The sequence below is a fragment of the Eufriesea mexicana genome, unplaced genomic scaffold (genome assembly GCF_001483705.2).
Source record: "Eufriesea mexicana isolate 0111107269 unplaced genomic scaffold, ASM148370v2 scaffold100, whole genome shotgun sequence".
Taxonomy (NCBI): domain Eukaryota; kingdom Metazoa; phylum Arthropoda; class Insecta; order Hymenoptera; family Apidae; genus Eufriesea; species Eufriesea mexicana.
In genome coordinates, this window is record NW_016908280.1 from 955,693 (window position 1) to 981,246 (window position 25,554).

A 25,554-nucleotide genomic window follows, 5' to 3' on the forward strand; every position below is an offset into this window, starting at 1 on the left:
TCTTTTATTTCGCGGAAATTAATAATTATAATAATTTCGAATTGTAACCGAGTGTAAATTTTAGAATTCGAGAAAATAATTTTTGAGTAGACCACTAGGGGGTACCCAGGGGATCGGAGTCTCGAACCGGGGTCCGTGGATCGAAGATTATTTAATTAATAATTAATAAAAATTCTAAAAAATTAGTCTAGAACGTGATAAATATTTCACACACTCGAGTTCTTCTTGACACGAATTTTCCCCTTAAACGTAATCAATCTTCCGCCATTTCGCGGAAAATTTCAAAGGTTGTAGCCACCTTTGCCCTACACTGCGACTTCGTGGAAAGTAGTGGACCGAGAGGACAGTTAACGAGCTGATGCAGTTTAATGGGCGAGGGTTACATCGAGATCCCATAATCCCAAACGTAATCCTGCCCCACGCTGTTCGTGTCCAGAGAAGCTGACCTTTGAGGGTCTAAATATCCTGCCGACTAAACAGTATTATCCACGCGGCAAATTGCCCTTTCCCTTTTTCGTTACATACTTCGTTGCCCAAAATGTCTCTGTCGTCGACTTATCACTATAAAATAGGAGATACTGAACATATCGAAGAATTAATCCCCGATTTGGATGAAATTTTACAATACTGTACTACGTCGCTAAATCACCAGTGTCAATCGATTCTTGTATTCACAAAAATTCCCCAAAAAGGGGTAATAACAACCCCTTCTTACTGGACCAACTCCAGCCACCAAACAGCAATTTTCTACACCCTGAAGATCGATTTTACTCGGTTGCAGATCGAACGGGCTCGTCTGGTGGAAAATTGAATCGAAGTCGGTAAACACCGAGTCCCGGAGGACACAATAGAGAAAGAGGAGGAAGAGGGGGTTGGAAAAAGAGCAAAGGGGGTAAGAAACAGGCGGGTGGAATGAATGCCAGGCTATCGAGAAGCTGGACAAGTGTAAAAGCGAAGAATTCGCCGTGGTTTCGATCAGCGTCGAACCAAAGGGGTGCAACCCCCTCGTTTATTCACTTTCCCCGCTTTATTGGATTCCAATATTGGCCGCTGCTTATTCCCCATTTATAATTTCCATGGTTAGGTAGCGGTGACATCGGGTCGATGAAGGGCTTCCACGTGCCCTTTGCCCCACTCCCATGAATATATTTCCACGACCTGCGTAAGATTTCCCTTTACCGGTCACGGTTAAGTGAACGGTCCTTTAATAGACTCGGCCGAGATTACACTTAGCTTCGATGCGTCGCTTAGGTGAGTGAGATACGTTATCTAGGAGATGATACAGGTTTTCCGTTTCGAGGTGAGACAGGTTGCTAAGGTTATTGGGATTTGTCTGGTTGAATTTTAGTTTACGTTTGACGATGGGGATGTATCGTAGATGAAGATGAAGATTAGCGAGTAGAGGATTTCTTCAGATAATTTTATCAGATAATATTGGTTATGCGCTTTGAAATGAATGAAGTCGTTGAAGTCGTTGGGACTTTTGTGGGAGAATTTTAGATTTGTCGGATCTAATGAAGATGATGAGACAAAGGGAGCAGTGAGTGTATTTTGGACCAGTGTACCTTGTTAGATAATTATAGATTTTTGCTTTGAGATTTTTGAGGGAAGATTATTAAGGTATTTAGATACTTCAGATTCAATGCAGGTAATAAAGAAGGGAGATTAGTAGGTGTATTTTGGAATAATGTATCTCATTAGATAATACAGATTTTTTGGTTTCAGATAATTAGTTAAGATTTTTGAGATCTTTCTGGGAGAATTTTAGATTTTGCGAGTTTGATGAAAATGGTAAGAAAGAAGAATTAATAAGTTAATTTGGACCCAACTTATCTTACTAAATAATGTAGATTTTTGGATTTCAGATAATTGGTCAAGATTCTTGAAATTTTTCTGGGAGAAATTTACACTCATTTATCTTACTAAATAATATAGAATTTTGGGTTTGAGATAATTGATCAAGATTCTTGAGATTTTTCTGGGAGAAATTTACACTCTCCAATCTCGATAAAAATTATAAGGAAGAAGAATTAATAAGTATATGTTGACCCAACCTATTTTACTAAATAATATAGATTTTTGGGTTTCAGATAATTGGTCAAGATTCTTGACAACTTACACTTTCCAATGTTGATAAAAATAATAAGAAAGAAGAATTAATAAGTGTATATTGACCCAACCTATCTTACTAAATAATAGAGATTTTTGGATTTCAGATAATTGGTCAAGATTCTTGAAATTTTTCTGGGAGAAATTTACACTCTCCAATCTCAATAAAAATTATAAAGAAGAAGAATTAATAAGTATATCTTGACCCAACCTATTTTACTAAATAATATAAATTTTTGGCTTTCAGATAATTGGTCAAGATTCTTGAGATTTTTCTGAGAGAAATTTACACTTTCCAATCTTGATAAAAGTAATAAGTATATCTTGACCCAACCTATTTTACTAAATAATATAGATTTTGGGGTTTCAGATAATTGATCAAGATTTTTGACAATTTAAATTTTCCAATCTTGATAAAAATAATAAGAAAGAAGAATTAATAAGTGTATATTGACCTAACCTATCTTACTAAATAATATAGATCTTTGGGTTTCAGAAAATTGATCAAGATTCTTGAGATTTTTCCGGAAGAATTTTACATTTTTAGAGCTTGATGAAATGATAAGAGGGTTTGATAAGTGTATTTTGACCTATTGCGTCTGACTATGGATGACTGAATCTCCTGACGAATGTACGCGGTATGTGGATTCAACTTCTTTTGATCCCCGATGCATATGCAATATTGAATTGGAGTGCTCTGCACGACGAATAACGTATAGCGAACCACGTGTGTCAACACGAAACTAAAATTTTTAGATCTACCCTCGAGTGCTTTCTAAAAAACAGAAACCCTTATCTATATCCATCTCTGGTAAACTTTCAATATAAAAAAGCTCTTTTAATGGCGAATCTAAAATTTTCCTAACCTATTATTACGTCTAAACTAATAACCAAAGCTGCACATAAACAATAATTAAAATACCATGATAGAAATAATCATTTATTACCCCCAATCTCGACAAAACTCGAAACTGACCACGTTTCAATTATCGCGAATAATTTAACAATTTTAATATCAATAAATCTACTCCTTTATATTTCATCCAGATAATCACACGGTATACAATTTCCCGATAATTAATTCCCAGTTTAAAAACCAATTCATCCCATAAAAGTAACAATGCTCACCGATATTTGGATGCTGCAACTTCCTGCATATCCGTGCCTCGCGTTCGAGCTTCTGAAAATCTGAAACAAAGAAACAACGTGATTAATAAGCCACCGTGAAACCATTCAAAAATGATCGATTTGAGAATGAAACGATAATTCCGGTTGTAAAAGTAGTCGAATTTAGTCACTTGGCGCGTGCCATAATTAATAATAAGGGTGGAGGAATATTAACCCTCTGCACTCGACGATTTTTTGGCTAAAGAAGAGTAGAAATTCAAAGATTCTCTACTGAAAAACTGACAATACTTTTCAGAGCAGTAAATAAAGAATTGTATAATAATAGAATCGTAGAATTATTTAATTTCGATACCTCGCACACTGTTAGATTACATTAAATTTGACGTGAATGAATATAGATCTTCGAAATTTTATCAAATGGCGACTGAAGGGTGCCTCTCAAGTGCAAAGGGTTAACGTCCTAACGCGACGAGGAATAGCGTAAGAGTATGTAAGAGTATGCGAGCTCCGGTTATCAATAAGGCAGCGTGAGAGATAAGCACGTAGCAGTGATAACTGGAGTCTCAAAACGAAACGGCGATCCGCTTGATCTTCGCGGTGGATTAACAAAGGAGGCCCACATTTAACACGTTAAGTGCCCGGCCCGATTTGCTTGCCGTTCCGTTCAGGCCCAGATTCTGCCGTCAAGTGGACCACCGGCTGGGGGCGAAGTGTTCATAAAATTCGAAGATACTGTACCAATTGTTATAACAGGAATTTCCAAACGTTAGGTTCAAAGATGGCGAAGAATTTAACACCAAAAGTTAGCACCTTTTGGTCCTAGTCTAGTGCCGCTCCCTGGGGACCGGTGTGGCACTTAACGTGTTGATAGTCATTCAAAACTACCAACCCTCGTTTCTGCGATTTTCGTTCATAGCGACGCTAACAATAAGGACATAAAACAGTCTATCGCTTAACTTGGGACGTGGGGATCCTAGGACCGCAACAGGGAGCGCATAATTGTGTTTCTTGGCCTTAGCAACGCATTTACATGGGACTAATTTATGCGTTCCTCAGCCCTATCGGTTGTTTTCGTTCAACGCATATATACGTAGGTCCAAAGATGGCGGAGAATTTAGCACCAAGAGTTAGCACCTTTCGGTCCCAGTCTGGGATCTAGTCTGGGACCGGGCCCGAACGAAAAGTCTAACGCTGGTCTCTGGGGATCGGCGTGACACTTAACGTGTTAGCCAAGTCCTCTCTCCTCCTCCTCTTACAATAGCAACTGACTGAGGCAAAAGATCGACGATAATGGATCACTGTTGTTTACATTGGACCCATTGGTAGAAACCATGCTTCTCATCCACGAATCTCGTGTTTCCCTCATTTCCATACCTCGAGTTTTCACGATGTTGCGCGAATTGGTTAACACCATGGAAGGTAAGAGGGAAGAAATTATCGGTCTGACCATCGAACCACCAGCCTGGCGAATTCCGCGTGACGACTGAGCATTCCGGAACAGATCCCGGCTAGCTTTATCGCGAAAGTTTCGTCGTAACGACAACCAATGCCGGGTATAGTCATTACCGCGAAATCGAATTTCCCAACGAGCTCCCCTGACGAGTTTCCTCGTGGGTAATTCACCAAGGACCACGATAAAATTGGATTTGTCGGTGGCCAAGTCATTTCGAGCACGATTTCCTGTTTCCTTTCTGTTCTCCGCTCACCTGAACGGCCCTCCTTCGAGGATCGACGATTCCGTACCTATTATCCGCCTCGTTCTGTGTTCCCTGTAAATACCGCACGTTCCTTCTCCGATTGCTCTTTTTAACGGACGAGTGGGTGTTCTTTTATTTCTCTCGTGTGTTTTGCAGAGTTAGCGCTGGAATTATTGAATTATTGTTACGGATGATGGTATGATAGTATTGGTACTGTGATGGGAAAAATAATAGAAGGTGTAGAGGAACTGCAGACTGTAAAGCTTCCAATATTTTCTATGGGGAGAATATTTATTTGACATATATTTTAACAAATATTTTAACATATATTTTAACATATATCTGTGTGACGTTTTTGATTTTGTTTGAGGGCATTGGAGAATTATAGAAATCCCAAGATTTCTTTTGTAAGAATTCGTAATTGGAAAATTGGAAAATTGGAAAGTATTAGTAGGAAATTTTAGTATTCTGCGATTCCCTAAAATTCTGAAATAGACAAAACGGTATCATATACGTATATCCTATAGTTTTGTCTATTTCAGAATTTTAGAGAATTGTAGAATATTAAAATTTCCTACTAATACTAATATAGTGTTCCTATTTCTTACTAATACCAATATGCAATATTAAAATAATTTTACCGTTCGTTCACAATCCAAGTCTCGATGACGATAAAAATAACAGAATTAAGTGAACTATCTTTCCAACTTAATTACTTAATATACTTAGGGCAGCGTTTCTATGCATCAGAGTAGCTATACATGCCCATCCTGTCACTTGAACACCTACAGACCTCCTTATTTCTCAAAAATAACAGAATTCAGTGAACTATCTTTCCAACTTAACAATTTAATATACTTAGGGCAGCGTTTCTATGCATCAGAGTAGCTATATAGATCCTTTCTGCCACTCGATCACTTCTCCCTACTTCTCAAAATAATCATCTATTCACCACCCAAACCTCGATGACGATAGAAATAACAGAATTCGGTGAATTATCTCTCCAATTTAATTATTTAATATACTTAGGGCAGCGTTTCTATGCATCACAGTAGCTATATAGATTCTTTCTGCCACTCGATCAGTTGAAGGCCTCCCTACTTCTCAAAATAATCATCTATTCACTACCCAAACTTCGATGACGATAGAAATAACAGAATTCGGTGAACTATCTCTCCAACTTAATTATTTAATATACTTAGGGCAGCGTTTCTATGCATCAGAGTAACTATACAGGCCTATCCTGTCACTCGAACACTTACAGACCTCCTTATTTCTCAAAAATAACAGAATTGAGTGAACTATCTTTCCAACTTAACAATTTAATATACTTAGGGCAGCGTTTCTATGCATCAGAGTAGCTATATAGATCCTTTCTGCCACTCGATCACTTCTCCCTACTTCTCAAAATAATCATCTATTCACCACCCAAACCTCGATGACGATAGAAATAACAGAATTCGGTGAATTATCTCTCCAATTTAATTATTTAATATACTTAGGGCAGCGTTTCTATGCATCACAGTAGCTATATAGATTCTTTCTGCCACTCGATCAGTTGAAGGCCTCCCTACTTCTCAAAATAATCATCTATTCACTACCCAAACTTCGATGACGATAGAAATAACAGAATTCGGTGAACTATCTCTCCAACTTAATTACTTAATATACTCAGGGCAGTGTTTCTATGCATCAGAGTAGCTATACATGCCCATCCTGTCACTTGAACACCTACAGACCTCCTTATTTCTCAAAAATAACAGAATTGAGTGAACTATCTTTCCAACTTAACAATTTAATATACTTAGGGCAGCGTTTCTATGCATCACAGTAGCTATATAGATCCTTTCTGCCACTCGATCACTCAAATACCTCCCTATTTTTCAAAATAATCGTCCATTCACAACCCAAACCACGATGAAAATAAAAATAACGGAATTCGGTGAACTATCTCTCCAACTTAAGAATTTAATACGCTTAAGAGAGCGTTTCGAAGCACCAGGGTAGCCAAATCCGTTGTTCCAGACACGCCGAGCGTAACGCTGCTCGTTTGGCTTCGAAAAATCGGACACGAGCTTCCCTCTCTTGCCCTTTTCCGTTTTCTCACCTGTAATTAAATCTCCACCGACGACGGGTCTCGACGGTCTTCATTCGTATCCGCGCTAAACAACCAGAATTAACGAGCAACTACCGACAAGCGAGAAGGGCCCGCGAAGAACACTGGAGCCGCACGAGGAGAAGCAAATTGGAGGACAGGGCACTTGGGGGAGAAAAAAGAGGAGAGAGGAAAAAAAAATGGCGGAAAACTGGGTTATTCGACGATGTCGTTTCCCTTCTCCAACGTTGCGGAGGACCTCACGCTGCGGCTGAAAAATGTCTCGCGAATTTGGGGCGATCCGGCGGTCGTTGAACCGCGAAATTAAGCTGGAAACGTCTATTTCGCGGATTAGCACGTTCGCGCATTCCTCGGATCTCAGTCGACGTGTATTTTCAGGGCACGAGCGAGAATGGAGACACGACGGGGGTGGCACGAGGGATGAATGACGATTGGAAGCCTCGCGAACGTTTGCGAAAGTAGTTTTGCCATTAAGTTTTGCGGGAACCCCAGATTTTGCGAGTACGTAATTTCTGAATAAAGAAATGAATTTTGTTGATATAGAGGAACATGATTTTTATCTTTATTATTTTTCTGTTATCACGGGTGATAATTAGCTACCATTTGCGAGAAAATAATTCTTTGCTGGTTCTATGATAATTAAGTAATTGGAGATAATCGAAGTGGTCGTGTTATCTGGTATAGACTGTATAATATAGGGTAGTGAGAGGAAGATTGGAAATGAATTAAGTATATATTTCTATAAGATGAAATTTGAATGAAGGTAGAGTATTATATGTAAAAATGGAATAAGTAATATGTAGATTGGTTAATGAAAAGTAGTTTCATAGTGGACGTTCTAATAAAAATGAATAACATTATTAATAAATATATTTTATTATACAATGATTAGATTAAAGTATATTTAATGAAACCAGAATATTTATTTTAAATGATTATGGTATTTTATTACTAATATTTATTATATTATAAATAAATATATTTTATTATACAATTATTACGTTAAAGTATATTTAAAGGAATCAGATTATTTATTTTCAATGATTATGGTATTTTATTACTAATATTTATTATATTATAAATAAATATATTTTTTATATTACAATATTTATATTATATTATGATATTATGTATTTCTACTTATTATAATTGTTATATATTATAAGAATAATAAAATATATGAGATATAATATATAATATTATACAGTGCAGGAAAATTAAATAATATCACTATATTGATGCATATTTATAATTCAGAAATATAACTTTATTATATGCGTGATTTAATGTAAATTTTATTCGATTTACATAAATTTTACTAAATTTGATAAGTTCGAGTGCTGCTAAATAAAAGTGTTAGTAATTCTGGTTCAATTAAATTTTTCTTATATTTTTGTACCATTTCTTGAATTTTCAAACGTCTACATACACCTGGTGAGTGATGACCTTAAAATGTTACAAATATTAAGCACTTTAATATTATTTCTAATAATTGTCCCATATTTAATGCTAGACGTTCTAATTTATTAAAATTGAGAGTAATTAAAATGTAAAATTTAAGTCTAGAGAATTAACAATTTTTAATTTAAATTTAAGTTAATTTTATTTCTTTGTCATTCAATTATAGACTTTTGGTTTCTTCATTTATCGCGAATAATTAAATTTCTGTGTTATATATGTATATGTTATTTACAAGTTTAATCGGGCGAATTTTCTAAAATTGTGGTATGATTGTGAATTAAACAATTTCTTGATATTTTTAGTCCGTGTACAGCTAGGCGAATTATTTAAAGCACCGTAAATTTACATATGAGATGGTCGTGTGTTTTAATAGCAAATCTTGCGGAATATTCTTGTATAAATGAATACTTCGTTACGCCGCGGTATTTGTTTGCGTTCGTCGGGAACAAAAGTTTCGAGATAACAATTAAATTCTTGTGTAGGATGTTGTAGAGGCAAGTGTTTATTAATTATGAAATACAGACCATTCATTGACCTAATACAACATAGCGCTTTCATATCCATTAATTTTATCGAAATTACGGTAACAAAGGAAACACGCGTCCTTATGAAAACCAATTTTCTGCTATTTCGTAGCAACATTGTAGCATTCTCCATAATCATTATCGCGTTAAAATTATAAAACGTGATTTCCACTCGAGTTTCCATCAGTTTGTACCAAAAACACCTACATTTTTTAATTCTTACTTAATAAAATCCTAGCATATAGACCTCAAACTCTGAACCATATTAATCTTTTTTCAAGATTGTTAAAAATTCTTTTGAAATAAAATATAAAATGTTGGAGACATTTTATATACAGAATAGCAACTTGAAAATTGTTGATATTGGATGAATACCAATACATCTGCTTCCCAAAAAAATACACTGTAAAGAGACGTTGCCAAGATTTGTAAAAATTATTTTCGCGTGAAACGGAAAATATAATTTTTCCACCTGTTTCAACGATTATTTGAGATAATATTAACGAGATAATTACTCTATAATTATTAACTTTAAGTAAATATTAATACAAAAAGAGGTGTTAAAATTTTTACAAATTTTTCCCATGCAAATGAAAAAAAATGAGAAAAATATTTCTTCGTTTGTGCCAGTGATAATATACTTTTCTGAAACGGAATAATTACTAGACAATTACTGATGTCATGTAAACATTAATACAGAGAGAGATGTAAAAATTTCCCAAATTTCCCAAATTTCCCCTAGACGAATTATAAAACGGAAATATATATTCCTCCATCTCTTTCAAAGACTATCTATTTTTTTAAAACGTAAAATAATTAATTCTATAATCACTCTGCAATGATCTATATCAAATAGATATTAATACAGAAAGACCTATAAAAATTTCCCAAATTTCCCCTGGACGAATCATAAAACGGAAATATATATTCCTCCATCTCTTTCAAAGACTATCTATTTTGCTAAAACACAAAATAATTACTCCTATAATCACTTTGCAATTATCTATCTCAAACCGATATTAATACAAAAAGACTTATCAAAATTTCCCAAATTTTTCCTACATGAATCACAAGAAAATGAAATATTCCGCCCCGAAATATAACTACGCGAAAATCATCTGATCCCTCACGAATATCAGCGCATCCCTACATGTCGTTCTCTCTCTCTCTTTCTCTCTCTTTAAAAAATGCAACGAGGAGGGAGAATTTCGGACGAGTGGAGTCACGTCGGTTTTCGCAACGCCGCCGTTGGCCAAGATTAGGCGAAGCTGGGTGAACGGTTAACGAGCCACCCTTGTTTGCGCTAAACTCGTTACCGGCTGCGCCGTACCGGAGGCTACGAGACCACATGCACGCGAGTCGCCGGAAAGAGAATTCCGCCTTCCCTCCTCCGGCAAACCAGATTTTCCGGCTGAGATTTCCCACTGCGACGCGGAAGCTCGCGTATCGCGTGCCAATTGTTCGCGAACAAGCGCGCCCAGAGATAAAAACTCGCCCGTCTCTGGCCCGACTTAAAATACGCCGGCTCATCTTTACATCCGAGCGGAACTCGGATTCCTCGTCGAGAGTGCGGCATTTCGAATTATGAACGAGTAAACGGAGATCATTTGCCATGAAACAGCGATGTTTTACTGATTTTCCGACTGAATTTCTTTACGCTGAAATTTCAACTGAAACAAAGATTTTTTGACGGATTTTCTTAACGTTGAAATTTCATCTGAAACACTGACGTACTGATGATTTCATGACTGATTTTCTTTAAGAATGATATTTAACCCAAAGGAATGATGTACAATACCAATTTCCCGAGTGAAATTTGTTAATATATTAAAGCTACCACGACTGGTAGATGCAAAGTAAATTTTCTTAATGATAATATTTAATACAGAATAGGGATATACCCTACCGATTTTCCGACTGAACTTCTTAACGCTGAAATTTCACCTGAAACACTGATGTGTTGTTGATTTCATGACTGATTTTCTTTAAGAATGATACTTAACCCAAAGCAACGATGTAGCCTACCGATTTTCCGAATGAAATATGTTAATATTACAGCTACCACGAGTGTTAGATGAAAAGTAAATTTTCTTAATGCTAATATTTAACCCAAAACAGTGATATAGCCTACCGATTTTCCGACTGAACTTCTTAACGCTGAAATTTAACCTAAAGCAACGATGTAGCCTACCAATTTTCCAAGTGAAATTTCTTAATATTAAAGCTCCTACGACTGGTAGATGAAAAGTAAATTTTCTTAATGCTAATATTTAACCCAAAACAGTGATATAGCCTACCGATTTTCCGACTGAACTTCTTAACGCTGAAATTTAACCTAAAACAGCAGTATGCTGCTAATTTCGCGAGTTATTTTTTTAATACTAATATTTAATCCAAAGCAGCGATGTGTCCTACCAATTTTTCAAGTGAAATTTGTTAACACTGAACCTACCACGACCGATGAATGAAGAGTAACAGAAAATCTTCAAAGAAAATTGTGAAAGGTATAATCTAACGAAATTAATAATATAATATTAATAATAAAATAACAGAAAATAATACGAATAGCGTTGAATACAGAATTTTTAGCAAAAATTTTGCAGATGATCATTTAGGTCGGGTAAATTTAGCGTCAAATGTGCACGGAATCCCTTACACGAACATTGTCAAAAACTTTGATGGAACACAGCCAGAGCTACATCACCATACCTAAACCCCCATCCTCATTACGAATCACCAAAACGTAATTGTTTCACTTTCCTGTTCCTACGGCAAGCTTGTCTATCTATGACCTGCGTCCCTGCATCACCGCAAACTTTCAGGAACATCAGGAAAAGCGTCCTCCTTTAAAAAGTACGATCCTTTAAAACCCAGCGGAATTGCAAGAATATAGCACGGAAAATCCAGAGAAAATCCTCTTTCACCGTGGACTTATCAGCCCGCTGCTACGGACCACGAGCAGACCCTTTGCCGATGCTGAATTCCGAGGGAACAACTTTCCCCGGTGTCCGAAAGCGAGACAACGGATCGTGGAACAAGTTCAGTGTCCCATGGCGCCCATTTCCGGCGTCTAAAACAGAACCATAGTCCCGGGATAAATCGAATTCCCTGGGTCGAGCTCGCGAATCAAATTCCTCCGGATCGACTTTTTCGTTCTTCGACCTCTCCCATCTCCGCTTCCTCTAGGACATCGCAGTCATCCCGTAGCCTCTGCTACGCCATCTTGTCGGGTCCAAGCGAGAGAAAAGGCAGGCAGAAGCGGATGCTAGTCGGGATAAAAATAAGACGACGGGATCTTCCTCGCGCGTGCAATCCGCGAAGCGGCTTTGAGCGGACTTGCGAGATCGGTCGCGTTGCAAGGCCGATCCACGCGGGTCGCTTTGCGTCCGATCGAGCACGAATGTCACGAAAGTCTGCAAAAACTCTTTCTGCCTCGATACCGAGCTGATCGCAGCCGTTGACAGGCCGAGAGGCGAAGGGTGCGGACGTAGCAGCCCTTGATCTCTCGGGCGTGACGAGGACGCGCGTCGCGTCGCTGAACAAGCGTGCGTTTCGCGTTTCGATGCTATCTTCGACGCACACAGGGGCTGCGCGCACTTTGCGTTTTTCCGCGTTCGAACAGTACGCAGGCGTGAACTTGACGATGGCGGTTCTCGCGAGGATGGCACCGTTCGATAATAGAAATTGAGTTCAGAGTAGATTGATAGTGGGTAATTAGTAAATGGTATTGTTATTGAGGTAATGGCCATCGTTAGTGTTTTTGCGGTGACATTATAGCGACCATAATTCTTACCCTCGCCACTAGGTGGATTCCTAGCTGAGGGAGGTTCGAGGACTTTCTCGCAAGTCTTTGGTGAATTCTCGACCTCCCTTAAGTAGAAGTTCTTATGCTACCTAGGTATCCTCTAGATAAATCTAAGACCGGGTCTGCTAGAAAGGGGATAGTGCCTTACTGATGAGTCCATTAGCAGGTCCAGGACGAGTGTATCCCATTGTTTTCCTTTCGTCCCTTCCACTATCTCCATTCCGCGTGATTTCAGGAACCCTGAGGAAGCACCTACGCATTCCTCACTACCTCACTCCTCGCAAGTCCTCGAACCCTCCGCTTTCTATAAATACAAACTTCTGATCTGTCTATGATATCTTGGAGTCTAAGGTACGGGCCTGATAGGTAGCCTAAGTGTGACGAGTCCAACTAGTATAGACATAATTCAGCATTGATTTAGTAATAGATGTACCAAGATGATAAATGTAATTAATAATTCTATATTCCAGGTTTAGGAGTCTTGAAGACTCTTAATGGAAAAGGGCCATAAAAGAAGAAGCGAGTGGACAAAACGAAAACCAGACCTATTGGAAAAACTTTGGTCGACGAACAGTTCACTGATGGGTTTGTAATATTTTCATTCGATTAGATACAGTAATGCCTACTTAATCGTCGCATGATCAAATCCACGACGCGATAGTTATCCATGGTAACAAGTATTTCAAAAATAATTCGACTGAACGCAGTAGTGCTCGCTTAATCGTCGCATGGTCAAGTCCTCTAGGCGACAGCTATCCCAGAAAACAGGTATTTCAAAAATAATTCGACCAAACACAATATTGCCCGTTTAATTGTCGCACGATCGAGTCTTCTACGCGACAGTTATCCGTGAAAACAAGTGTTTCGAAAATAATTCGACCAAGCACATTAGTGCCCGCTTAATCGTCGCATGATCGAGTCCTCTACCCGACAGCTATCCCTGAAAACAAGTATTTCAAAAATAATTCCACTTTCTTTGCCATCACTCTCGCTCTATTGGATCTCGTGAAATAAAGAAGAGGAAAATTTACCATAAATAAAATAAAAGAACACATATTTACATACTAAATCTCATCTCTAGATCTCCAAAGCATCGACATTATAAAAACAGTATTCCCACGAGCTCCGCGAATTTTAAAATACCTACTTCCTACGCTTTGGATGACACGATAGAATCACAGAAGCATACCCAGAAGAATGACTATAGACGAGAGGCGATCCGAGACAATGTCGCAAGACTCGAGGAGGTATCGCGGCCCTAACAGCTCTCTCTCTCTCTCTCTCTCTCTCTCTGTCTCTCTCTGCACTGATAATTAGAACTCGTGCCTTCGCGGAAACTTAGAGATATTCAGCGAGGAGGCGGAAGATACAGCTGAAAGAGAATAGCATGTAACTGGGTCAAGTTCTCCAAGTGGACAAGAAGTTCCCCATTTACCATTTGTTGGGATTAAAATAGAAACAGGCGGCCGCCAGAGACGGTGAAAAGAAACGAGCGCGATTTATGAATGGGATTTCACGATCATCGTCGGCCATTGCACCGGTCGGGGATGGAAATTACCCGGAACAACGACTCGCAGTCGATAAACGGAGAACGGGAAAGGGAATCGATGGTTGACAAGGCTGGTCTTGGCTCGTGCGAACCTTGCCAGCTTCCTCTTTCGATTTCGCGAATTTGAATTTCAAACGGCTGACGAAACTTCCAGTGCTCGATTAATTATTCGGCGAACCGGAAGCTGCCGAAACACCGACGTTCTTACCGGTAGACCGAGAACAGACTGACCGTACGAAACCGTGCGATCAATTTTACGAACGCGCCCAATGGCCACCGCCATTGCTGCACCACAATGGCCGCCGCTAGAGCTTCCGGTCCCCGTATAGTTATCGTTACCGAGTTAGGCGACTCGTTTCTACATGCGAAAAAGTTACCGCGGATGCTGCATCGTGTTTACCAGAAATTGCGAGTGAAACGAAAAATATATAAGGGGAAATAATGGAATAAAATGAGACGAGGAAAATAATGGTAATAGAGACTGGGATAGGTAGTGGTAAATAGAAATATTTATTAATTAATAGGAATAAATCAACAATATGTGAGTGACGATTAAACACACGAATCTATATCGACTCCAACTTAAGACTACGCTCAACTCAACGACACAATGGCAACTCAGCCTGTTACGATTAATAACTCACAACTAAAACTGTCTACTAATAACTGCTCCTAATAACTTTCTTTCTACAGAACAGTTCTAAAGACTGTTTCCTAAGAATTGTAGCTTCACGCCCTTATTTTAGCCATACGCTCTATTCTTTTTCATACTCATGCTCTCTGTCTCAATCACGCTTTTCTCACGCACTCTTCACAGCCGTGCTCTCAGTGGGTCAAGTAGAAAAAAAACATAAAACACCTAAACACTCAGACGCATTCCTAGACACTCTTCACTTGCAATCGATACTTCCATAGATACCCCATAGATACCCCATTCGTACGATCCTTGCGCACGGTCACTCATCCTTCCCCACACACTCCAGATAACACCCTGAACGCTCGAGCCAAACCTAAAACCGCTGTTTATTATCCTCTATATTCGGGGAAGGGTCCAAGTGTTCCCACGCGTTTTATAGTCATACCTAGACAAGAGGTGGAAATCCTGCGATACTACATATGTAAGATATCAAAAACAGGTTTTATTTTGCCTGTAGCTTACGGAAATAATGTGTATGTGTTCCTGGAAATCCTGCGATACTACATATATAAGATAGCAAAAACAGGTTTTATTTTGTCTTTAGCTTGCGGAAATAATGTGTATGTATGTGTTCCTTCTTTTATCGAAGGAATATCGGTTTGAGACACCGAAAATGTCCTACGATAATTGTGGATAGAAATGAATACCAATATCTTCCACGTTTTTTAACAGTTAACAAATTAATATATTTAGATAATAATATTTAAATATTGACAACAATTCTAAATAAACTATTTTAAACACAAAGATTGATTCTATCTTGAAAATTCTTTTCCCTCTCTCTCTCACTCTCTGTGAATTTTATTTTGACACATTCTTTTAAACATTTTTTAACATTCATACTAGACTCCACTCACACATATTATATTTATATCATCTAAAGTGACTTTCATTTATTCTACCTCATTCCCATTCATACTTATAAAACCAACACTCACGATAATAATATTGATAATAAATTTATATACCAGGGCCCAAATGATGGTTTTTTAATTTTTAATTTAAAATTTCACATTCAACGTATTCATTGTCGCTTTGGTCACTCGACTTTGTCATTTTTCTTTTGATATGGGTATAATTAATTTTTCAATGATTCTTCGCGTTCCATTTTTCTAAAGTTTCTTCCATTTTATTTTATCGTTACATGTGGAAGGAACATGTTCTACGTTCTTTACGTAATTTCAAAGCCATTCGGTTTTTCTGTTTTTAATTATGTTTGACCCCTTTGTACTACGATTTAATTATGAAATGTTATACGTTGGAGGAGTATTTAATTTTAATTAACCGCTGTATACCTATTCCATTCGTATCAAAATTAAATGCAAATTTTCGAAATTCTTCGAATTTTCTGCACCGTGGATCGTGTGAAATATAATCATAGTCGCGTGATTACGTAAATTATAATCGTGAGACTTCACACGAAGAACTCGAGACGAGTTAGCCTCGTTATTATAGTGCAAAGGGTTAATAGTTACGTTAACTAATTTACATCCTAACCTAAATTACTCGTCCCCAAATTTTTGCTTCGAATCTTTACTCTCGCAATATCCATAAATAAAAGGAAGTCTCGAAATTATAATAGTAAAATTAAAAAATAATTCTACTATATGTACAGTATTTACAATACACTTATTACCCTAAGTCCATTTCTAGATCTATAAAGATATTCAAAAATTATTAAAAAATAATATATTCCATTTAAAATAGAATAAACAAAATACAGTAAGAAATAACAAAATAAAATTACATTTAACACACGATTCGATTAGATGGGTATACTATCTCTAGAAAGGCTAAACCTATCCTAACCTAAATTACTCGTCCACAAATCCTTTCTTCGAATTCTTACTTTTGCAATATCCATAAATAAAAGAAAGCCTCGAAATTATAATAGTAAAATTAGAAAAGAATTCTACGATATGTACAGTACTTTCAATACACTTATTACCCTAAGTCCATTCCTTGATCTAAAAAGATATTCAAAAATGGCGTACAATATTAGCCAAGACAGCGAATGATTAAAAAATAATATATTCCATTTAAAATAAAATAAACAGAATAAACAAAATACGCTAATAAATAACAAAATAAAATTACATTTATAAAATAAAATAAACAAAATACACGAAAAGAATTCTACGATATGTATTTACAATCCAGTTATTACCCTAAGTCCATTTCTTGATCTAAACAGATATTCAAAAATGGCGGACAATATTAGCCAAAACAACGAATGGTTAAAAAATAATATATTCCACTTAAAATAAAATAAACAAAATAAATAAAGTAATAAATAAAATACGCTAACAAATAACAAAATAAAATTATATTTAACACACCATGCCTGGGAAGGCTAAACGTATCCTCTTTTCCCGGAATGAAAAATATTTTCCTTCCATCTTATTGTAAATCTAACGCGTTTCTTCCTTTTCATCGATTCCCGATAATATTTTTATTCAATTTCGCCCCGAGTCGAGATTATTTTTATTCGATTTCATAGTCCGATCGTTTCGCGGCTGACTCGCGGCAACTGTGAACGAATCCAGTATCCGTTCGTTCGAACCACATGTTAAAGATAAGTAGCAAGGAGAACTGCAGGCGGTGTAATTCTCTGGGCCGTTTAAAAAGCAAATTGTTTTTGTTCCCGGCGAGCCGCGGCCGCGTATGAAAATACCTCGGGCTCGTAAATATGAATATGTAAAGGACATGTTTGTAAAACACGAAAACGAGCGTAAAACACCGAGTGCTGTTTAAAATATGAACGGCATTACGTGGGACGGAGATTCGATGCTTGTTCTCCGCGAAGACAATGTGAACCACTTTTTAACACTGGAACTACCAAAAATGATTTGTTTCGTTCTTGTTTATTTTATAAACAACCACTTAAATAGAATAAGAGATCCGCGTGTGAAAAATAAAAATTCTAAGACAAGACGCTTTTTTCAGTTTTTCGGGTCCCGAGACGACACCTTTTACATATATTATTTTAAAAACAAATTTAAATACAGTATTGTGGGAAACTTTCACCGCTGCCCATTGTCTTCCGGCTGGAGAAAGCCTTTCGTTGGAGCGCGAAGCACGTTTAACGCGAATAATCCGCAGGACTCGATGATCGAGACATACAAAAAGAGGTTCATGGAGAATAAGAAGCCATCCGTATTCGTACCCATCTACGAAGAGGGGATCTAGGGTTCTCCAAGGCGATTATGCTTTTCTGATGGAGTCCACCATACTGGATTACATCGTGCAAAGGGACTGCAACCTCACGCAAATCGGTTTTGTTGTTTCGTATATTTTTCATTCGCATGTGCCAATTTTATTAGTTACTTGTGTTAGAGAAATTATTAGAATTGTGGAGATCCATCTGATTTCGTGGAGAAAGCCTGGCTTTCACCGACCAGCTAGGGGCCTTTTTGCTGGGGCCCCTAGCAAATAAGTAATAAGCAAGTCTCGCGGGCTATGCGGTTTTCCTCAACTTCACCCCCTCGATGTACGATTGGCAATATTTATATCCAAATTAGGAAGTAAGTGGGGGTTGTATACAGATCGAAGATTGATCCATTAACTTTCTTAAAGAAATTTAAATTTATAGTAGAGAAGAAAATTTTCAAAACCCATTCTTTAGGAAATTTTTGCTTTACACAGAGCTTCTTTCAGAAATTAATATTTATGGTACAAAAAGAATGTTCAATATACAATTTTTACGGAATTTTCACTTCCATGTAAACTTTCTTAAGGAAATTCTAATTCGTATTATGGAAAAAAATTATTTTATCCATTTTTTACAGAATTTTTACTTTGTATAAACTTATCGAAGGAAATTCAAAATTCATAATACGAGAAAAATCTTTCGAAACCGAATTTTTATACCCACATAGACTTCCTTAAAAAAAATTCGAATTCAGAATAGAAAAAAAATGTTGGAAATCCAAAATTGCATTGGAAATTACCGAACAGTGCCGTTTCACTCCCATATAAACTTTCTTAAGGAAAGTCAAATTCAAGATACGAGAAAAATCCTGGAAATCCAGTTTTAACCAAATTTTCACACTCTCAGACTTCCTTAAAAAAAAAATTAGTTCAGAATAGGAAAAAAAATGTTGGAAATCCAAAATTGCATTGGAAACTACCAAACAGCGAGATCCACGGAGCAAGGATGTTTTAAAAGAGTTTCCCAACTACCTCTATTCACGTTCCACTGCCAAAAGCGAAAACAACGGCATCGTCATAAAACGCAATTTTCAGGGAACGCCTGCTCCAGCGAGAACTTTGCCAAAATCAACCGAGAAATCCAAACTCGCGCCATAAAAGGACACGAAAGCCCACGGCTCGACTGGCAAGCAACGAACACCTAACAAACTAGAAGTTTTCAATTTCTAAACTAGCCCGGCTACCTTTCGCTCTTAAACGAAACGCACACCCGGCATCCATAAAACCTGATTCCCCACGAATCCCCGTTCCTCCACCAACTCTCCTCCAATCGATGCCCACGTCCTTCCATCACCACCACCCTCTCGCTGCACCCCTTGTTCAACCCTGAACAGTATCCCCTCGCCATACGCAATTCCACGAAGCACCGAGGTGCGTGAAGAGAGAGCTACCTGGGTAGAGCACCCTCTCGGCCCGGCCGTTATTATATAGGGTGTTCCGTAAGTTCTCTACGTGGGTGCTGAGTGATTTGTGGAGTTCGAAGAAGAAAATAATATAGAATAAGATAGGATTTCTAGCTAGATTAATCCTATGCAGACCAAGATCTGCGTGTCTAACAAACAACAACTCCTTTTTAATAACAAAACAGGTTTACTTAACACGTTGACTGCCATGGGGTCACCGGTGACCGGCGACGCGGCCATTAGTAAAAATATATAATTAGAGTTGTAGCGACCAAGTTCTCACCCTCGCCAATAGATGGATTCCTACTTGAAGGAGGTTCAAGGATTTTTCTGTGAAATCCTCGGTGAATCCTCGACCTCCTATAGAAGTTCCTATGCAACCTAAGTATCCTCGGTCTGAAGCAGGGCCTGCTAGAAGAAAGCCTTACCGATGAGTCCATTAGCAGGCCCAGAACGAAACGCATCCCTTCGTCCCTTCTAGCACCGCCGCCACAACGAGGATACCTGCGACAAGCCGACATTCAACAACCGTGGGGGAGGACCCCTACAAGTCTATTGGACTATGTTCACCTGATAAGTTGCACAGACCCAAGTCCACCTGGAACTCAGTTCACTGAATACTCAACTCCGGAAGAGTGAGTGACTATGCAACTGTTGGGAGCTTCTTCCAGCTGCTTCCACTTCAACAAACTCCGTGGGGGGCCCCCAAGAATACAACAATACGTAACGTTTTGTTACAGATTTTTCAAAGTGAAAATTTACCAAACCTAAATCCGTCGTCTCTAAACGAAGATCAATCTCACGAGACAACGCGATGTTACGATTTCATTCGCATACTTTGCAATTTTCTTACAGATACATCCTGTTGTATGAAAGAAGCTTGGAAATTTGGGGATAAATGGAATCTCGTGGATCCAGGCCATCGTGCAAAGTAGTTACAGTGTACTCGAGGATAAAAGTTCCTGTGACACCTAAGGTATCCCTGGTCTAAGGCAGGGCTTGCTAGAAGCAAGCCTTACTAGCAGGCAGGACCTGCTAGGGTAGCCTTATCGAGGAGTCCACTAGCAGGCCCGGGACCAAACGCATCCCTTCCTTTTCCTATCGTCCTTTCTAGCTACACTCACATCACGGAGTATACCTGTGCCAGCTTGACATCAACGACCATAGGGGAGGACTCCCACACTCGCAAGTCCTCGGTGAAGCTTCGACTTCCCTTAAATAGAAGTTCCTATTAAAGTATCCCCGGTTTAAGGCAGGGCCTGCTAGGATAGCCTTACCGAGGAGTCCACTAGCAGGCCCGGGACTAAACGTATCCCTTCCTTTTCCCGTCGTCCTTCTACCTACTACCCCATCGACAGCAACGACCACAACGGGGATACCAATAGGCCAGCACCATAGGAACACCGCCCATCATCAAGCAGGATAAAGAAGACACCACACCGCACTTCATAAACCGCTCCCTTGGAGACGGAATACTGGGAGTGGGCTATCTACCAAGACCTAGATACTTCCGTCCCTACAGAGTAAATATCGAACTGATAAATTTATTAAAATAGTACCATTGTTACTATAATGGTTCGAAGAAATTAATGCCATACAGACATGCAAAAATAATTTTATTTATACAAAGAAAAGGTGAACCAAAACAATCGGCCCAATATGTCGCCACTTTTTTAGTGCAATTCTTTGCTCTCATTCTTCCTAGCTGATTTGAATTATTTTCGTAGCACACTTTGCAAAATCGCCTTACATTTCGCACACTTCCAGGTTTCTTTTTAAATTCGTGACGACATATTTTTTGTACGTAATTGCTCGATGAAATACAATCTTCGTCATCGGAACATTTCACTGAATACATCGCTAACTTCATCCTAAAATCGGGAATTGAAATATTTTTTCCAGTTGCTTTTCAAATAATTGATAATGACAAAAATGGTCTACAGCGGTGACCCCCACCACGAAAAATACATTAAACGCGATTATACAACTCACCTTATCTGTTGTAAATAATATTTCAACGTAATATGCATCGCATAATAAAATATCCATGTTAGTGCCATGGGCAATCCACGTAAAATGTGCGTAGGGAAGGACTCCCTACAACCCTAACCAGGTCTAGCTCAGTTAACTTAGAGTAGCAGCCCTTCAACATCGTCGTGTCAATATAGCGGATCTTACACCTCGAAACTCCGATCGTGAGAGTTGCAGTGTTCGAGATGCAACAATGTAAATGATATGCTACCTGAGGAGTTCTCCTGACCTCGGTCACGTCTATACAGGGTGCTCCATAGGGTCTCTTCGTGGGTGCTGGGTGATTTGTGGAGTTCGAAGAAGTAAATGGTATGGAATAATATAGAATAATGTAAATAACGTAGAAGCAAATAACATGCTACCTAGACAGAGTTTTTCTCACTCCAGCCATGTTTATACAGGGTGTTCCATAAGATCTCTTTATGGGTGTTGAGTCACTTGTAAAATTCGAAGAAGTAAATAATATAAAATAATATAGAATATTAGAATAATAAAATAATATATAAATAATAGAATTTTTAATATTTTTATATGTAAAATTTTTAATATATAAATAATAGAATACAGGGTGTTCCACGAGTTCTCTTCGTGGATGTTGAATCACTTGTAAAATTCGAAGAATTTTGGATAAATTAATTAGATAATGGATTCCCAATACAAAACTGGAAAAAATTTTACAGAAAACGGTAAGATATTAGACAGTAAATTACTCAAAAACCTATATATTCAAAAGCTCCATTCAACCTATCACCTTTACTACGAAATACATCGCATCGAAGCACAATTCGATTTCGGTTGAGTTCAAACTCAAACATTCGGCAACACTTGGTAACAAAAGCAACGGAGCAAAGTCAAACATCTCAAACCTGGAAAATTCTACAACAAATATAGACCCTTTATACACAGTCTCGCTCAAAGTTACCAAATACCCTATCAAAGTCGTGCCATGAGAGAAATCAAAATTACCATTCACTAACGAAAGCAAAAATAACGAAACTGAATCAGATGTCTCGAAAATAAAAATTTTTATAATACCTTTTCTTGATTCTCTACTATTCTACCATTAATTTATGGTAAAACTCGCGAAATTTACGGAACACCCGGTATTTCATCGTGATCGTGGATCGAGGAGGCTCGGGGAAGGAAACGACGGGAAATAAGAGAGAGGAATTGGATTGGCGAGGAAATCGGTCGACGGAGAGGCTCTCCACCCTCTCTCTCGTCGTTCTTTCCGCATACCGGTCGGGCAGGCCGATTCAAGGTAAAACTGCGAATCGGTCTCGCTTTATTCGTTTCAGAAACATGCGGTTGAATGGCGTCCGTGGCGGGTAGGTCAAGAGGTTACTGGAGCAAGGTCGTGGAAGAGAGGGTGCAGCCGTGCCATCCCTCTCGGCCCGGCAACGAGAGAAACAGAGGGTGAGAGAGGCGGAGAGAGGCAGAAAGAGACGCTCATCTTCCCTCTGCCTACTGCAACCTTTTTTTCACCCCCTCTCAGCGCCTGCCGCGTTACCTTTCGCCTCTGCGGAGAAACTGGAACTGCCGGCCAAAGATAGAAGCAGCCAGTTCCACGGTGCACCCCCTCTTCATACCCCAATGCCGCGAATTAATTCCCTCGGAATAGTTACCCTTAACGCTGCGGAATCGAGCAGGGTGCGTGTCTGCTTGTCGCAAGTGGAAGGAGAGAGAAGATTGCGTGGTTGACGAGGGTGGTTGCAGGGTGCGGATGAAACTTTCAATGGCTCGAGTAATTGGTAATGTAGTTTAATAAGGTGCTTCGATTTTTTGAGGATATTTTCTTGTCGCTTTTGATGGATTTATAAATAGTATGGAGAATTTTTATTTTTGTACGAATTAGGTTGATGATGGGGAATAAAATGGTTGTTTAAGAAGGGTGATTATAGAGTGTGAATAAAGATTCTAGTGGGATGGGTAATTATTGATAAAATATTATAGGTATTTTAATTTTGGAGAATCTATGCTTATTATTTTTGATAAATTTATAAGAGGTATGGAGAATATTTATTTTTGTATGAATTAGGTTGATGATGGACAATGAAAGCGGTTGTCTAAGAAGGGTGATTGTAGGGTGTGGATGAAAATTCTAGTGGGATGGGTAATTATTGATCAAATATTTTAGGTATTTTAATTTTGGAGGATTTTTACTTATTATTTTTGATAAATTTATAAGAGGTATGGAGAATATTTATTTTTGTATGAATTAGATTGATGATGGATAATGAAAGCGGTTGTCTAAGAAGGGTGATTGTAGGGTGTGGATGAAAATTCTAGTGGGATGAGTAATTATTGATAAAATATTCTAAGTATTTTAATTTTGGAGGATTTTTGCTGATTATTTTTTATAAATTTATAAGAGGTATGGAGAATTTTTATTTTTGTACAAATTAGATTGATGATGGAGAATGAAAGTGGTTTTTTAAGAAGGATGATTATAGAATGTGAATGAAGATTCTAGTGGGATCAGTAATTATTGATCAAGTATTCTAGGTATTTTAATTTTGGAGTATTTTTGCTTATTATTTTTGATAGATTAATGACAGATATGGAGAATCTTCATTTTTGCGTGACACTCGTCGATGATAGGAAAAGAAGATGCTTATGCCTATATTATATCACTTTACTTATTGCATCTAAAAGCCTGTACTAATTTCAGACAATTTCACATTATCGTGTTGGACCAAAAATTTTTTCCCATGGCTAATACCCAAGAACCTCGCAGAATTGCCAATTTCCAAAGGAAAGAAATTATTTTTACGAACTTGACGAAATTCCAGTACGGAAAGAAGCCGCGAAGGAATGGAAATATCAAGTTATTACGCGATGGTATTCCCCTAAATTTCCCAATAGCTATTTCCGATAGCTATTTCTTGAAAGTAGAATAGGACGGTCACTAGCCAGACATCCTCGAATACCGTGAATTATATATAGCCTAGTAAATATTATTAATTCCGTTTTTCCATCGAAACGACAGTCGGAATCCCAAGTGGGACCTCTTTTAATCGTTCCACGAACGATTGCCGTCTATTTCCGCCGATTTTCGCGAGATCTGAACGAGACGAAGGGGTTAAGCCAGGCAATGGTGTCTCTCGGCCTAGCCTCTTCGCTCTTTAATTACTCGTTAACGCTAAATCAAACACAAAACCAAGCGACCAATAAATGAGAAAAAGAAAGACGAGGAATCTTAAAAAAATTTTTTAAAAATAAGAGAAAATATGGAATAATTAATTATTAATTATTAGAAGAAAAATCACACTGTCAACTGACCAAATATATAACCACGAATGCAGAATTATAAAATGCAGAAATTAAAAATGGTCATTCAAGCTGTGTTAACCCTTTGCACTCGAGAGGCTATTCTCTGTCATCATTTAATCATATTCTAAAAATCGATGTTAATTAATATATAAAATTTAAAATTAAAATTAATTTAAAATAATTCCACGTCTTAATTTGCATACGATTTCTGTTGACCTTCAATCGGTGACATACTTATCTACTATAGTACACTGTATAATATAATACAGTATTATGCTTATTATTTATTCTTCGAGTACAAAGGACTAATACCAGAGGGGTGATATTTAATTTTGCTACGGTAATTTTATCGAAAAGACGAAGATAAGTAAATGTATTAATTACAGTTCCCTCTCAATACGAGTCGACGTTGATATTTTTAAGAGCAGGTATACGCTTTCAGTAATTGCAGAAAGGGAAAATTCTGGGAGCAGTCTTTTTGACCGAATTGGTAGTTCCAGTGTTAAACTCGGCCTAGCCTGAAGCATTCGGTTGCAAAGGAAGCAGCCACT

The 25,554-nt window shown here is 37.9% G+C and overlaps 1 protein-coding gene across 22 annotated transcripts in view; it reads right to left on the bottom strand.

Moving 5' to 3' along the window:
- The window catches only part of CaMKII (Calcium/calmodulin-dependent protein kinase II), a 228,280-nt gene that overhangs the window by 125,798 nt on the left and 76,928 nt on the right, over positions 1 to 25,554 (bottom strand). For all 22 annotated transcript variants that reach the window (XM_017910420.1, XM_017910428.1, XM_017910418.1 and 19 more), the window contains exon 3: positions 3,238 to 3,297. In XM_017910420.1, the coding sequence (XP_017765909.1) occupies positions 3,238 to 3,297 (60 nt within the window). The remainder of the gene's footprint in view (positions 1 to 3,237; positions 3,298 to 25,554) is intronic.